The 17,535-nt window shown below is 42.9% G+C and overlaps 1 protein-coding gene across 1 annotated transcript in view; it reads left to right on the top strand.

Moving 5' to 3' along the window:
* The first annotated feature begins 5,495 nt into the window (after positions 1-5,495).
* LOC132400401 (calcium and integrin-binding family member 4-like) overlaps positions 5,496-17,535 on the top strand; it is a 32,334-nt gene continuing 20,294 nt past the window's right edge. Inside the window, exons 1-2 of the mRNA XM_059981342.1 lie at positions 5,496-5,593; positions 12,898-12,994. Of these exons, the coding sequence (XP_059837325.1) occupies positions 5,496-5,593; positions 12,898-12,994 (195 nt within the window). The remainder of the gene's footprint in view (positions 5,594-12,897; positions 12,995-17,535) is intronic.

Here is a 17,535-nt window from a genome sequence, read left to right as displayed (position 1 = left end):
ATTAGGTTGCTTTGGCAAGTAAGGTGAAAATAAGTCTGAAGGGTTTCTACAGTTATATTAATAGCAAAAGGATACTGAGGGATAAAATTGGTCCCTTAGAGAATCAGAGTGGACAGCTATGTGTGGAGCCGAAAGAGATGGGGGAGATTTTGAACAATTTCTTTTCTTCAGTATTCACTAAGGAGAAGGATATTGAATTGTGTAAGGTAAGGGAAACAAGTAGGGAAGTTATGGTAACTATGACGATTAAAGAGGAGGAAGTACTGGCACTTTTAAGGAATATAAAAGTGGATAAATCTCCGAGTCCTGACAGGATATTCCCTAGGACCCTGAGGGAAGTTAGTGTGGAAATAGCAGGGGCTCTGACAGAAATATTTCAAATGTCATTAGAAACGGGGATGGTGCCGGAGGATAGGCGTATTGCTCATGTGGTTCCATTGTTTAAAAAGGGTTCTAAGAGTAAACCTAGCAATTATAGGCCTGTCAGTTTGACATCAGTGGTGGGTAAATTAATGGAAAGTATTCTTAGAGATGGTATATATAATTATCTGGATAGACAGGGTCTGATTAGAAATAGTCAACATGGATTTGTGCATGGAAGGTCATGTTTGACAAATCTTACTGAATTTTTTGAAGAGGTTACAAGGAAAGTTGATGAGGGTAAAGCAGTGGATGTTGTCTATATGGACCTCAGTAAGGCCTTTGACAAGGTTCTGCATGGAAGGTTAGTTAGGAAGGTTCAATCATTAGGTATTAATGTTGAAGTAGTTAAATGGATTCAACAGTGGAGAGATGCCAGAGAATAGTGGTGGATAACTGTCAGGTTGGAGGCCGGTGACTAGTGGTGTGCCTCAGAGATCTGTACCAGGTCCAATGTTGTTTGTCATATACATTAATGATCTGGATGATGGGGTGGTAAATTGGATTAGTAAGTATTCAGATGATACAAAGGCAGGTGGCGTTGTGGATAATGAAGTAGGTTTTCAAAGCTTGCAGAGCGATTTAGGCCAGTTAGAAGAGTGGGCTGAACGATGGCAGATGGAGTTTAATGCTGATAAGTGTGAGGTGTTACATTTTGGTAGGAATAATCCAAATAGGACATACATGGTAAATGGTAGGGCATTGAAGAATGCAGTAGAATAGAGTGATCTAGGAATAATGGTGCATAGTTCCCTGAAGGTGGAATCTCATGTGGATAGGATGGTGAAGAAAGCTTTTGTTATGTTGGCCTTTATAAATCAGAGCATTGAGTATAGGAGTTGGGATGTAAGGTTAAAATTGTACAAGGAATTGGTGAGGCCAAATTTGGAGTATTGTGTACAGTTCTGGTCACCAAATTATAGGAAAGATGTCAACAAAATAGAGAGAGTACAGAGAAGATTTACTAGAATGTTACCTGGGTTTCAGTGCCTAAGTTACAGAGAAAGATTGAACAAGTTAGGTCTTTATTCTTTGGAGCATAGAAGGTTGAGGGGGGACTTGATAGAGGTATTTAAAATTCTGAGGGGGATAGATAGAGTTGACGTGGATAGGCTTTTTCCATTGAGAGTAGGGGAGATTCAAACAAGAGGACATGAGTTGAGAGTTGGGGGCAAAAGTTTAAGGGTAACACGAAGGGGAATTTCTTTACTCAGAGAGTGGTAGCTGTGTGGAACGAGCTTCCAGTAGAAGTGGTAGAGGAAGGTTTGGTATTGTCATTTAAAGCAAAATTGGATAGGTATATGGACAGGAAAGGAATGGAGGGTTATGGGCTGAATGTGGGTCAGTGGGACTAGGTGAGAGTAAGCGTTTGGCATGGACTAGAAGGGCCAAGATGGCCTGTTTCTGTGCTGGAATTGTTATATGGCTATATAGGAGGCAGCAACTGGGAATAAAAGGGTCCTTTTCTGGTTGGCTGCTGGTGACTAGTGGTGTTCCTCAGGGGTCAGTATTGGGACCACTAATTTTCATATTGTTTGTCAATAATTTAGATAATGGAGTAGATGGCTCTGGGGCAACATTTGTAGATGATACCAAGTCAGGTGGAGGGGGAGCAATGCAATTGCAGTAGGACTTAAGACAAATTGGAAGAATGGGCAAAATAGTGGCAGATGGAATACAGTATTGGGAAATGTATGATAATGCATTTTGGTTAAAGGAACTATTATCTAAGTGGGGAGAAGGTTCAAACATCGGAGGTCCTGAGGGACTGAGGAGTCCTTGTGCAAGACTCCCAGAAGGTTAATTTACAGGTTGAGTCTGTGGCATTTATTACAAAGGGAATAGAATATAAAAGCAAGGAGATAATGCTGAGCCTTTATAAGACACTAGTCAGGCTGCACTTGGAGTATTGTCAACAGTTTTGGGCCTTATATCTCCGAAAGGATGTGTTGTTGTTGGAGAGAATCTGGACGAGGTTAATGAGGATGATTCCGGAAATGAAGGGCTTAACATATGAGGAGCACTTGGCAGCTTTGGGCCTGTACTCACTGGAATTTAGAAGAATGCGGAGGGATCTCATTGAAGCCTGCCAAATGTTGAAAGGACTAGATAAGGTGGATGTGGAGAGGATGTTTCCTATGGTGGGGGTATCCAGAACCAGAGGGCACAGCCTCAAAATTGAGCTGTGTCTTTTTAGAACAGAGGTAAGAAGGCATTTTTTTAGCCAGAAAGTGGTGAATCTCTGGAATGCGCTGCCCCAGACTATGGTGGAGGCCAAGTCCGTGGGTATATTTAAGGTAGAATTTGTCAATTTCCTGATCGGTCAGGGCATCAAAGGATATGGCGAGAAGGCAGGTGTGTGTGGTTGAGTGGGATCTGGGATCAGCCATGATGGGATGGCTGAATGGCCTAATTCTGCACCTATGTCTTAAGGTCTTATACCATTAAGCAAGGGGTTCATGGACCCCAGGTTAGGAACTCCTGTCCTAGACCCTCAAAAATATACCGAAGTTACATGTCACAAAACATTCTAATCAACTCAACTTCAGATTTTGATTGTTTTATTTATCACATACACATTGAATCATGGAATGAAATGTGTCAGGTGCATTAACAACCACCACACCCATGTGTTGTGGGCAGCCCGCAAGTGTCACCCCACACATTCTGGTGCAAACATACACGCCCCACAATGCTCAATGCAAGCAGCAGCAGGACAACAGAATAAAACTGAACAACAACAGCAAAACAAGCCTGTTTCCCACCCTCCCACCCCCTCACTCACGCGGGCCTCCAAGCCCAGATCAGGCGACTTCCAGCTGTGTAGGACTCTCAAATATGGGCCCATTTCTCCTGTCCTTCAGGATGTGGGGTTAGATTAGAAGATAATAAATTTTACCTATCAGTGGATAATTATGTTTTCTATTTTCTCTTTCTTGTTCTAGATGTACCTGACTTGGCATTTTATCTGATCTTATATTATCCTCACTTTGTACCATTTGGCACCAAAGATCAGAGGATATGTTATCTCTTGGTGCTCACAAATTTATCTCTCGTGGGTACCATTCATGCGCACAGAATCTCAACCATATTAGTGCAAAGAGCTTTATCAGGATTCACTATAAATAGTTCAGACAAATGAAGAAGCCAGTCATCTATCCACAGTTGAATTTGTTGCATTGCAGTCTACCTTGGAAGATTTGATGAGATCTGAAATGGAGGCTTTTTTGGTATTGTACTTATGAGAAATCTTTTCTCCATGACTGTTCAAGTTTTTACTCAGGATGCCTACTTGAAGGGACCTATATCTCACCTTCTGTGCAGACACTCCTGTACCTAGTATCAGTTCATGTACATAGAGAATAAGTTAGTGTGTGAGATTCTTATATGCTGCATCTGATCCGGAGTAACAATTATTTTGTTCTCCTTTACACTTGTGTACTGGAAATGACATTAAACAATCTTGAATATTGAATATTTCAGCCTTCAAATAACCGATTGACTCACAGAAGTGTATCTCATAAGGATTCAGTAACTCTTAAATATTGTCTGGATTATTCTGAGATGGATGCATCAGTGAAAAGGCCAGTATTATTTGCCCATCGCTAAATATCTGTGAAGACTAGAAACACTGTGGGACAAATGCTCTGTTCCTCTTCTATTGCAGCAGATTACCTGTTTGAAGGATTATTGTTGAAGATGATGGCCAATTACCCGTTTGAAGGATTATTGTTGAAGATGATGGCAAATTACCTGTTTGAAGGATTATTGTTGAAAATGATGGCAAATTACCTGTTTGATTATTATTGAAAATGATGGCAAATTACCCGTTTGAAGGATTATTGTTGAAGATGATGGCAAATTACCTGTTTGAAGGATTATTGTTGAAGATGATGGCAGATTACCCATTTGAAGAATCACATTTGAGTTTCACTTGTTGAAGGTGATCATTACCTGCACTTTTGAAACACAGGTGTTACTTGCCACTTATCAGCCCATGCCTGAATGTTTTCCAGATTCTGCAGCATGGACAGCTTCATTTCATGAAGAATAATGGAATTCTACAGTAAAAATCACTGCCTCTTACACTATGATGGAAGAGCAGTCACTGATGAAGATTGTTGTGCCTAGGTCAATGCCCTGAAGGAATTCCTGCAGTGAAGCCTAAGGTTGGAATAATTGTCTTCCAACATCCAGAACATGTATGATTTTTGCCAGGAATTATCCAATTTGAGTTTTTCCCCCTCCTGATGCTTATTGACCTTCCTACAGTCGCATTATCATACTTTCTAAGTATCTACATGCAACCTTGTACAATGTGAAATGGGCACCACACACCATGCTCTTTCCCAAGATGCTGTAAAGCTCAAGTCAAAGGATGTTAAACATAGACTCAGAAAAGAAGCATTTGCATTATATCCTTCTTAAGTATTAGCTGCTGTGAGTTCGACCTACCTTACGAATTGATCACTTTGTGATCACTGTAGCTTTTCTTAGCACTTTGTTCATTAATTCATTCATTCATTCACTCCTTCAGGACTTGCCGTATTGTATCACATGGGTGATCATGGTCTTTCCATGACTATGATTGTTCCTGGCAAATTTTTCTACAGAAGTGACTTGCTGTTGCCTTCTTCCGGGCAATGTCTTTACAAGATGGGTAACCCTAGCCATTATCAATACTCATCAGAGATTGTTTACCTGGCATCAGTGGTCGTTTAATCAGGAATCGTGATATGCACCAGCTGCTCATATGATCATCCATCACCTGTTCCCATGGGTTCACATGACCCTGATCGGTGGCTAAGCAGTGCTACACCTTGCCCAAGGGTGACCTGCAGGCTAGCGGAGGGAAGGAACTCCTTACATCTTCTTTGGTAGAGACATATCTCTACCCCACCACTACCTTAATACTTAGATTCTGCATTAAGACTAGAATTAAGAATACAAAAGGAGATGAAAAGTTAGAGGAGCACAACACATTCCTCTCCTTAGTGTCTCTTCTTTCCTTTTCAAGGTGGCTGGGGTTCTGTCAGAGTCTGTGATCTACAGCTGTGCTCAAACTGCGGTTCTTCATGGTGGTGAGTTCCCGCTCCCAGATCTTCCAACCGGCTATTTTCGATGTCTCCAGGAGTGGCCTGAAAGACGTGCAGGGTGCAGCCTTGAAGACTCTGTAATCCACCAATTCCTCACTGGTGAGGGAGGAGAGGGTCCGCGGGAGGTGGTATGCAGGTGCGAAGAGAGAAAAGGTCAGAGTGGGGAATTGAGGACAAAGGGAGGGGGAGGGAATTTTTTTTTTAACTGGAAGGAGAAACTGATATTCATGCCATCAAGTTGGAGGCTACCTGGACGGAATAAATGGTGTAGTTCCTTTACCCTGAGGGGGGCCTCATCTTGGCACACTGGCTGACATATTGGAATGAGAATGGGAATCACAATTAAAATATTTTGCCACCAAAGGTTGTTCATATAAAATGGAAGCCTTTCTTTGTTGGATTAAATTGGATATGACTATCCCCCATCTCTCTCCTGCAAGATCTTCCTAAATCATATTCTGCTCTATTTTAATTAAAGGCTGGAGGATGACCAAGCAGTAGACTTACCTGCTGATGGCTGTTGTGTGAACCCATTATGCATGTCCAACGTGATTAGTGAATCTGAAGCCCGTGTCTGGAAACGTTGTGGTGTCCAGCTGCCACAGCTGAGCTGGAAGGTGATTCATGGGAAGACTACAGCTTTATAAAACAAAGTTGTGTAGTCAGTTAATTATTCTTTATTGAGATAAACGTGGAGTAGGCCCTTCCAGCCCTTTGAGCCAAGCTGCCCAGCATTCTCCAATTTAATCCCAGCCTAATCACAGGACAATGTATAATGACTGATTAACCTATCAACTGGTATGTCTTTGGATTGTGGGAGGAAACTGGAGCACCCGGAGGAAACTCACACAGTCATGGGGAGAATGTACAAACTCCTTGCGGGCAGCAGTGGGAATTGAACCCAGGTCGCTGATACTGTAAAGTGTTGTGCTAACCATTATGCTACTGTGCCATTGTTATCATTCAAAACAAACAGAAGCATTTTTAATGGTGGAATTAAAATGGACATTAGCTATCATGTACAACAACCTTTTAATGGTAACATTTTATTGCTGGTAGAGAAAGATGCACATATATATCAGACATATCCAATAGTAAAGATAATGTACATCAGGCTGGGATATTTATCACAACTTGGATCAAAGTGTGGCAACTGGAAACTGATCCATATCTGCTGGTTCAAACTGCCTTCCAAGTCAGGGAAACATAAAGTTATCTGGAGAGCACTGTACCTCCATTGCCACCTCCCGCCCCACTCTCCTGAGCCAGGTCCGATGTGAGACTCAAATTGGTTAACCTGTTATAGGGAAAAGTCTTGTTCGATGGACATTTAATACTTCATTACACTACAAAATCTTTTACAAGTTTGTTTCCCAGAATTCTTTGTGCACTGGAGCTCCAGTTCACTCATTGCTTGGTAAATGCATGATGGGTTCACAGACCAACCAGCAACAGGCAAGGTTAAAGTGATGTTTGGCTACTCTCCAGCTTTTAGTTAACTAGAGCTTTGGAGGGCCTTGCTGGACCGAAAGGGGGAGTGATTCTGCTTTCAGTCCAACAAAGAAAAGTTTTCAGTTCATATGAATGACCTATGTTTTTGCAGCCCAATCTCAGACCTACTTCTGATTAGCATGAAGTCTTTACATGCACGTTTATTGCATTCATCTGCTTACACACAGGCTCTTACTCAGTTTAGTTGGAAGCCTGATCATTTGTGGATCCTGAAGATATTGCGGAGCATTAATCATGATCTTTCAAGAATCAATATATTCTGAAATGGTTCTGGAGAACTAGAAAATTGTAAATGTCTCTCCTCTCTTTAAGAAGGGAGGGAGGCAGAAGAAAGGACACCATAGGCCAGTTAGCCAGACTTCATGGTTTGGAAGCTGTTAGTATGGATAGAAGATTGGCTGACTGGCAGGAGGCAAAGAATTGGAACAAAGGGGACCTTTAGTACTGCTTGAGTACTGTTGGGGGCTACAGCCCACCTAGGGGAAGCAACAGTGGTCATGCCTCTGGCACAGAGACTGGCCCTGTGGCTCAGAAGGGTAGAGAAAGGAAGAGGATGGCAGCAGTAATAGGGGACTCTATAGTTAGGGGGTCAGACAGGCGATTCTGTGAACACAGGAAAGAAACACAGATGGTAGTTTGGCTCCCAGGTGCCAGAGTCCAGGATGTTTCTGATCACATCTAAGATATCTTGAAGTAGGAAGGAGAACAGCGAGAGGTTGTGGTACATATTGGTACCAACGACATAGGTAGGAAAAGGGAGGAGGTCCTGAAAACAGACTACAGGGAGTTAGGAAAGAAGTTGAGAAGCAGCACCTCAAAGGCGCCATGTGACAGTGAGTATAGAAATAGAATGAGGTGGAGGATAAATGTGTGGCTGAGGGATTGGAGCTGGGGCAAGGATTCAGATTTCTGGATTATTGTGATCTCTTCTGGGGCAGGTGTGACCTGTACAAAAGGGACGGGTTGCACTTGAATCTGAGGGGGACCAATATCCTGGTGGGAAGTTTTGCTAAGGCTATTGGGGAGAGTTTAAACTAGAATTGTTGGGAGGCGGAAACCGAACTGAAGTGACGGAGGAAAGGGAGGTTGGCTCACAAATAGAGAAAGCTTGGAGACAGTGTGAAAAGGAGAATTGGCAGGTGATAGATAAGGGACGCGCTCAGTCCGATGGTTTGAGGTGTGTCTATTTTAATGCAAGGAGTATCATGAATAAAGTGGATAAGCTAGGAGCATGGATCAACACTTGGAGCTATGATGTTGTGGCCATTACAGAGACTTGGATGGTGCAGGAGCAGGAATGGCCACTTCAAGTGCCAGGCTTTAGATGTTTCAGAAAGGACAGGGAGGGAGGCAAAAGAGGTGGGGGCATGGCACTGTTGATCAGAGATACTGTCACGGCTGCAGAAAAGGAGGAAGTCATGGAGGGATTGTCTACTGAGTCTCTGTGGGTGTAATTTAGAAATAGGAAGGGGTCAATAACCCTACAGGATGTTTTTTATAGACCACCAAATAGTAACAGGGACATCGAGGAGCAGATAGGGAGACAGATTCTGGAAAGGAGTAATAATAACAGAGTTGTCATGATGGGAGATTTTAATTTCCCAAATATCGATTGGCATCTCCCTAGAGCAAAGGGTTTAGTTGGGGTGGAGTTTGTTAGGTGTGTTCAGGAAGATTTCTTGACACAATATGTAGATAAGCCTACAAGAGGAGAGGCTGTACTTGATCTGGTATTGGGAAATGAACCCGGTCAGGTGTCAGATCTCTCAGCGGGAGAGCATTTTGGAGATAATGATCACAATTCTATTTCCTTTACCATAGCATTGGAGAGGAATAGGAACAGACAAGTTAGGGAAGCATTTAATTGGAGTAAGGGGAAATATGAAGCTATCAGGCAAGAACTTGGAAGCATAAATTGGGAACAGATGTTTTCAGGGAAACATGCAGAAGAAATGTGGCAAATGTTCAGGGGATATATATGTGGGGTTCTGAGTAGGTATGTTCCAATGAGACAGGGAAGGATGGTAGGGTACAAGATCTGTGGTGTACAAAGGCTGTTGTAAATCTAGTCCAGAAGAAAGGGAGAGCTTACAAAAGGTTCAAAAAACTGGGTAATAACAGGAATCTAGAAGATTATAAGGCTAGCAGGAAGGAACTCCATGTGCTCAAGATTCTGGAGCAGAACTTCAAGCTGAAACTTTCTCAGAGGTGAGAATGCAACCAAATGAGCCATTGCTGCCTGATCAGGAAAATCTGACCCATTCCTCTTTGCAGTTCACCATACCAAAAAACATTGTAAAAAGGTTTTTTTTAAGAAAAGTAGCAATAATTTCTGTATTCTAAGAATGTTTTGTGGGCACAGTTCAGCGCATTGTGAGAACTGCCTCCTCTCCAATGACTTTGTCTACACTTTATCTGCCTTAGTCAAAATCATCTCCCACCCAGCCTGGAAATTTTCTCTTTTTTCCTCTTCCATCAGGTCGAAGATACAAAACACACTGCAAGGTTCACAGACAGCTTCTGTCCTGCTGTTATAAGACTACAGTATGATATGATTGACTCTTGTCTTGACAATCTACCTATTGGCCTTGCACCTTACTGTCTACCTGCACTGACATTCTCAATACTGCAACACCTGATTTTGCATTTTTTAAAATCTTGTACCACCTCAATCATTCCTGAGCCACTGAGCTGATGTCATTCCACACCATCACCTTCCAGAAGCTCCTCCGTGTTTTCTAGCCAAGAAAGATCTCCAACCACGTCCTGCTCTTTCAGTGTCATCAAGAAGGCATGGCCACAATCATCATGAGGAATTGTTGGAGATGGATTGGACGTGTGATGAGAAGAGAGGCCAACTTCATCATCAAGCCAGCACTAGATTGGACTTCTGAAGGCCGGAGGAAGCACAGGAGACCAGAGGCAACTTAGCACCATACCAGAGAGGCAGAAATGAGGACCCTGAAACACATCTGGGGCATACTAGAGAAGATGGCCAAGGACAGACAGAGATGGAGGACCTTCATTGCTGCCCTAAATGCCAGCGGCATAACAGGCTAACTAACTACCTCAGTGCACTGTTGTAATGAATTGATCTATATGGGTGGTATGCAAGACAAGTTTTTCACTCTCCCTCAGTACATGTGAGATAAACAACCTATTCCTGTTCTGTACTGTTTTATATGACAATAATACATCAACTTACCTATTTATATATATATTTTTTTTCAAACGTTTGCTTTTTCATAGACTTGTCATTCATAATTGTCATTAATTCTCTGAATTAGTATATATTGCATTCACTGCATTCTTTTTTTTCAACTGTTCCCAATTTGTCTAAATCTGTATTTCCAGTCTCATCTCGCCTTTGTTTTCAAGACTTGCCTGCCCTCTAGTGGCGACTATCACACAGTACTCAATTGCTGAAACAGGAGAGTAGGACTTCACTGCACCCGTGATTTTCAAAGTAGGGCTGAGTCCCATTGGTGGGTTGCAGAATGTTAAGGATTGTTATATTTTCTCCTTTAATTAAATATTGGTCCATGACGTATTATTTTGCATCATGTAGGTGAACCATTTGATTAAAATGCATTGCCTGAAAAATATTGAATACTATTCTAGATTACTATTCTATGCTAATCCTGTACAAGATGAGTTTTGCAAATGTGAAATAATACAGGGGGGCTACACGTTCCAACTAGTCAATCTGGACCCATGGACCATAGCAAATTAGGCAATTTCGGCCCATCGATTCTGCTCTGCCATTCTGCCATGGCTGATAACTTATTACCTCTCTCAGCCCATACTCCTGCCTTCTCTCCGTAACGGACACCCTGACCAATCAGGAGGCAAACAACCTCTGTTATAAGGACAAAATTAATATTATTCATATTACACTGTAGAAAATAGTGAGACAAGATTTGAAGGAAAATAAGTCCCAAATGATACAATGTTCAGGATCTGGATAAATTATTAAAAAAAACTATTTACCTAACATTTGGAAATGTCTCCAGCTCAAAAATAAATGTGTCAGATCCTTGTTGTTATTCGGACATTTTATTTATTTATTTATTGTGATACAGCAGTGAATAGTCAGTCCCTTCTGGCCCTTCGAACTGCCCTGCCCAGCAAACCCCCAAATGTTTTAATCTTAGCCTAATCACAGGACAATTTACAATGACCAATTAATCTACAAACCGCAACATCTTTGGACAGTAGGGGGGAATCCAGAGCACCAGGAGGAAACCCACGCAGTTACGGGGAGAACGTACAAACTCTTTATGGGCAGCGGTGGGGATTGAACCTAGGTCGCTGGTACCATAAAGTTTTGTGCTAACCACTACATTACCGTGCAAACGTGTGAAGATAATGTGAAAAACTTTATTTTACATGATGTTCATGCAGACCATTCCAAAATATAAGTACAGCAAGGTTGTAGGGTCAAGCATTCACAGTAAGCCTCTCTATAATAGTCACACTTAGAGTGAGCAATTAGGTTGAACAAAGGGATTGGCGGTTCCAATGCCCACTGCACTTATACGACACCGCAAACAAAATTACATTTATAGCACTTTTAGGAGGCCACTGTTCATAATTGCAATATCAGATCAGGTTTGAGTCTGGATCTGTGAGTGAGCTAAACTCAGTCAGGAGAGCACTTAGAGGCCTTTAACTAGCCTCCGGCCTCCAGCCTCGGAAAGGCAGATCAATGCCTGCTGATTTCCGAATGAAAATTGCCTCTGTCCGGATGTTAAATGAGGAGAAGATTAGACTGGACTGACATATTAGTCATCAACTATACAAAGGGTGTCGCTAAGCTGGAAAAAGTGCAGAGAAGATTCACTAGGGTATTACTGGGACGGGAGGACTTGATTATAAGAAGACATTGACTAGGCTGTGACTTTTTCCCTGGCGTGTAGGAGGCTGATGGGTGACTTTATAGAGATTTATAAAATCAGGAGGAGTGTAGATGTAGTGGTTGGTGGAAGTGTGCAGATAAGTCTCTAACAAAGGGGATGTAATGCACTCCTTCCCTCCATTGACCTGCAGGTCATCCTTGGGCAAGGTGTAGCACTTGCTTAGCCCCCGATCAGGGTCACATGAAGCCATGGGTGCAGGTGGCAGATGGTCATATGAGCAGCTGATGCAAACCTCATGTCCTGGTTATAAGACCATAAGAGTCCCTATGGATGGTCACAGCCTTTACCCAGGATACTGGCATCCAGAGCCAGACAGCATAGACAGAAGCTGAGAGGGGAAATAGTTAAAAGGGACTGGTGGTGGGGGGTCTCTCTCACTCAGAAGGTAGTTTACATATGGAATCAGCTGCTCAAAGAAGCAGGTACTATTCCCACATGTATCCTGAAATTGTATCTTAGTAAAACAGAAATAAACAAGTTATTTTCTCTTAAAAGCAACACACACAAAATGCTGGAGGAACGTTTCAGACCAAGACCTGAAGAAGGGTCTTATCCCAAAACATTGATTATCTCAATGTTTCAATGGTTCAACAGTTCAGTTTAATATTAGAGAATGTATAAATTTACAATCTGAATTTCTTACTCTTCGCAGATACCCCCGAAACAGACGAAAACCCCAAAGAGTGAATGACAGAAAAACAGAAAAAATCTATTGATTTCCACGGATGCTGCCTGACCTGCTGAGCTCCCCCTGCATTTTGTGCATGTTGCTCTGGATTTCCGGGCTTTCTCATGTTTATGTAATGTTTTCAAAATGTCAGACGTCCCAATCCAGTGCTGGGAAGTAGAGAAGGGTATTACGGAGAGGGAACTCGGGAGTGAAAAAACTATGATACTACTCTTGAACTTTAGTCAACAAATTAAACAAAAAATTGTATTTTATGTTTCAGTATTCACAAAGTATTCATTGACTTGACTCAAGGAGCAACTGACAATGGGGAACCAGTTCTTACATCTGAGCAGGTCAGCAATATTCCAGCTTTAAGGGTGAGTATGGAGACCTCTCTATTTCTATCACATGGAGATTTACTAAACTGTGTCTTTTTTACTGCCCGTTATGCTGTGGGCATTTAGGACAGCAATGAAGGTCGTCCATCCCTATCCGTCCATAGTGTTGCACACAGATACAGCAGGATTCTTCATTGCTGTTTCTATAACTATTTTTTGACCAGTCAGGGTTGTTAGTCCTGAGCTGAACCCCCCAACCTGGAGGGCCAGTGGACCACTCTCAATCTGTCCTCTACCCTTTGACCTGCTTGACATGGGTGACCCTACCAAGAGCCAATGCACAAGGTCCTGACACCAGCCAACATAGATCTCCAGATCACTGAGACACCGAAATCTCCAAACCCTACGACAAAGTTGTGGTCCTCTTGGAGGTAAACTGTGCCTGTTATTGCAAATATGTGTCCTTAAAGTGATTTGAATTAATGGGCAGTGTATTTTTATATATTTAAAAATACCCTTACCATCCACGTACCTATCCAAACATCCTTTAATGTTGAAATCAAGCTTGCATGTACGACTTGTGCTGGCAGCTCATTCCACACTCTCACCACCCTCTGAGTGAAGAAAATATTTCATCTTTCACCCTTAACCCATGACCTCTAGTTGCAGTCCCACCCAACCTCAGTGGAAAAAGCCTGCTTGCATTTACCCTATCTATACCCCTCATAATTTTGTATACCTCTATCAAATCTCCTTAGTGAGACCCCACTTGGAGTACTGTGTTCTTGGCCTTTTCTCCTTGGAGCGGCGGAGGATGAGAGGTGACCTGATAGAGGTGCATAGGATGATGAGAGGCATTGATTGTGTGGATAGTCAGAGGCTTTTTTCCCGGGCTAACACGAGGGGCATAGTTTTAAGGTGCTTGGAATTAGGTACAAGGGGGATGTCAGAGGTAAGTTTTTTCAACAGAGAGTGGTGGGTGCGTGGAATGCAGAGGTGAAAGAGATGCTGTTGTGCCTTTTTCACCACACAGGGGGTATGTACAGATCACATGAGATCCTCAGTAATGTGGATGCCAAGGAATTTAAAGCTGTTTACCTCTCAACCCCAGATCCACTGATGTCAATAAGGGTTAGCCCATCTCCATTGCTCCTGTAATCCACAACCTGCTCCTGTAATCTACAACCAGCTCCTTTGTTTTTGCGACATTGAGGGAGAGATTGGTTTCTTGACACCACTGTGTCAGAGAGATGACTTCTTCCCTGTAGGCCACCTTGTTATTGTTTGAGATTAGGCCAATCAATATAGTGTCGTCGGTTAATTGAATTAGCAGATTGAAGCTGTGGGTGGCGACACAGTCATGAGTATACAGGGAGTAAAGGAGGTGACTTAGTACACAGCCCTGAGGGGCTTATGTAGTGAGAGTCAGAGGGGTGGAGGTGAGGGAGCCCACTTTTAACACCTGCTGGCATTCGGACAGGAAGTCCAGGATCCAGCTGCACAAGGCTGAGGTCTCTGAGCTTCTTGTCGAGCCTGGATGGAATTATGGTGTTAAATAACCATATAACATATAACAATCACAGCACGGAAACAGGCCATCTCGGCCCTGCTAGTCCGTGCCGAACTCTTAATCTCACCTAGTCCCACCTACCCGCACTCAGCCCATAACCCTCCACTCCTTTCCTGTCCATATACCTATCCAATTTTACCTTAAATGACACAACTGAACTGGCCTCTACTACTTCTACAGGAAGCTCATTCCACACAGCTATCACTCTCTGAGTAAAGAAATACCCCCTCATGTTTTCCTTAAACTTCTGCCCCCTAACTCTCAAATCTTGTCCTCTCGTTTGAATCTCCCCTACTCTCAATGGAAACAGCCTATTCACGTCAACTCTATCTATCCCTCTCAAAATTTTAAATACCTCGATCGAATCCCCCCTCAACCTTCTATGCTCCAATGAATAGAGACCTATGAATTCTGAACTGTAGTCCAAGAACAGCATCCTCACATAAGCATCCTTCCTCCAGATGTGTGTGAGAGAGTGTAGAGCAGTGGTTATTGCGTCATCTGTCGATCAGTTGTGTCAGTAGACAAATCGATAGGGCATCCTGTATGGGTGGTAGCAAGCTGCAGATGTAGTCCTTAACCAGCCTCTCATAGCATTTGCTTATTATCAAGGTGAGTGTGACAGGACACCTGCCAGTTGAGCTGCGCACACCCTGAGCACTCACCCTGGGATGCCGTCCGACTGTCCACTCATTGGCAACATCTGTGTACCTCGGCCTCAGAGATGACCAGGTTGCAGACTGTAGCAGTGGCTTTTCTCAGTCTCAGGGTTAGCGACATCGAACAGAGCGTAAAAGCGACTGAGCTCATCTGGGAGAGAGGCCGCTGTGTTGGCAGCACCACATGAGTTTAGAGTTTAGTTTTAGTTGCGGGACACCATATGAGTTTAGAGTTTAGGCTGTGAGATAAGCTTTCAAACTAAGACATGAAATTGCTGTTGGTTAGATTAGCACAGCAAGTGAATGGATAAATACAATATTTTGATGTTCTCTACAACCGGATTTCCACAGGCAGTGGAATCAGCCTCATTATCATAACTACATTTTCTGTCAATCATAAGAAATGCATAATTTAATTACTTCTCCCTGGGTCCCCTCCTCCTTCCCTTTGTCCTATGGTCTTTCTTCTCCAGCCCTTTACCTGTCCCACCCACCTGGCTTTACCTTCCAGCTATCCTCCTTCCCCACCTCCCATTATTCTGGTGTCTTTGTCCTTCTTAAACCTGAAGAAGGGTCTTGGTCCAAAGTAGCGACTGTTTATTAATTTCCACAGATGCTGCCTGACCTGCTGAATTCCTCCAGCATTTTGAGTGTGTTGCATAATTAAATTGTTGCAGTTTTTAATGATCTTGAAATGTATTTACTTATTTGGCGATACAGCGCAGAATTGACCCTTCTTGGCCCCTCAAGCCACGCTGCCCCAGCCCTGACAAATCTGATTAACCCTAGCCAAATCACAGGTCAATTTATAATAACCAATTAACCTACCCGGTACATCTTTGGACTATGGGAGTAATCAGGAGCATCTGGGGAAAACCCATGCATTCCACGGAGAGGATATACAGAAATTACTTACAGAACGGCTCCAGAATTGAACTCTGAACTTTTAAACAAACCAAGCAGTGATAATGTGGTGCAGACTGCTACGTTACCGTGGCAACCTAAATGGTGTTATGCTAATCACGATTTAAATGACATTAAAACGTAAGTAAATGGGGCAATTTATTTTTTGGTTGGACAAACTAGTTCATTTGTTATGTGGATGATCATGACCATGATTATTCTTGGCAAAATTTCTACTTTGCCTTCTCCTGGGCAGCATTTTTACAAGATGGATGACCCCAGCCATTATCAATACTCTTCAGAAATTGTCTGCATGGTGTCAGTGGTCACATAACCAGAACTTGTGATATGCACCAGTTGTTCATACGACCACCCACCGCCTGCTCCCATGGCTTCATGTGACCCTGATCGGGGAGGGCTGGGGGGGCTAAGTAGGTGTTACACCTTGTCCAAGGGCGACCGGCATGCTGGCGGAGGGAAGGAGCACCCTTTGTAGAAACATATCTCCACCCCGTCACCAAAAATAGTAACAAAGAAGTAATGACCAGCTCATCTACAGAGCCAGAATTAAATTAATAGTGGTCAAGAGATGTCAGACAGAGTAATTTATAGCTTGGAAAGTGGGTCACAGGCTGCCTTTAGGGTATTTCACTGCTTATCACCAATGGAAGCAAATAGCAGTTCAGACTTTATTGAAGTATAATATGAGATTAGAAACTGCTCGATAAAATAAATCTATTTTGTTAGATGTACTCTGACCTCGCAGAGGAGCATTGCCATTGACTGCAATTGTATCATTTCGTGTACTCTTATGGACTGAAGATAAAGACTGGCTTAATTTGTCTTACGCACATCAACACATCAAAGCACACAATTAAATGCGCTGTCTACAACAAATCTAATCAGTGAGCTGGGCAGCTCGCAAATGGCGCCACACTCCCAACACCAACATACCATGCCTACAATTCACTAACCTTAACTGTGCACCTTTGGACTGTGGGAGGAAATCAGAGCACCCGGAGGAAACGCCCGCACTCACAGGGACAACATACAAACTCTCTACAGACAGCAGTGGGAACTGAACCCTGATCACTGATCAATGGCACTGCATTAGTGTTACGTTAACGACTACACGAATCTACAGTTGGCACAACACTATTACAGCTCAAGGTATCGGAGTTTGAAGTTCAAGTCTGATGTGCTCCGTAAGTCCTTCCTGTATGCGTGTGAGTTTCCTCTGGGTGCTCCGGTTTCCTCCCACAGTCCAAAGACATACCTGTTAGTTGGTCATTGTAAACCAGTGGTCCCCAACCACCGAGCCGCGAAGAAACGATATGATTTGGCAATATGAAATGATATGAGTCAGCTGCACCTCTCCTCATTCCCTGGCAAGCCCACTGTTGAACTTGAACGCATGCGAGGTCATCAGTTAGTCATTAACCTATAAC

This window comes from Hypanus sabinus, chromosome 10 (assembly GCF_030144855.1).
Source record: "Hypanus sabinus isolate sHypSab1 chromosome 10, sHypSab1.hap1, whole genome shotgun sequence".
NCBI lineage: Eukaryota > Metazoa > Chordata > Chondrichthyes > Myliobatiformes > Dasyatidae > Hypanus > Hypanus sabinus.
The sequence above is the reverse complement of the archived record's forward strand: the minus strand, read 5'-3'. Positions and strand labels throughout refer to the sequence as shown.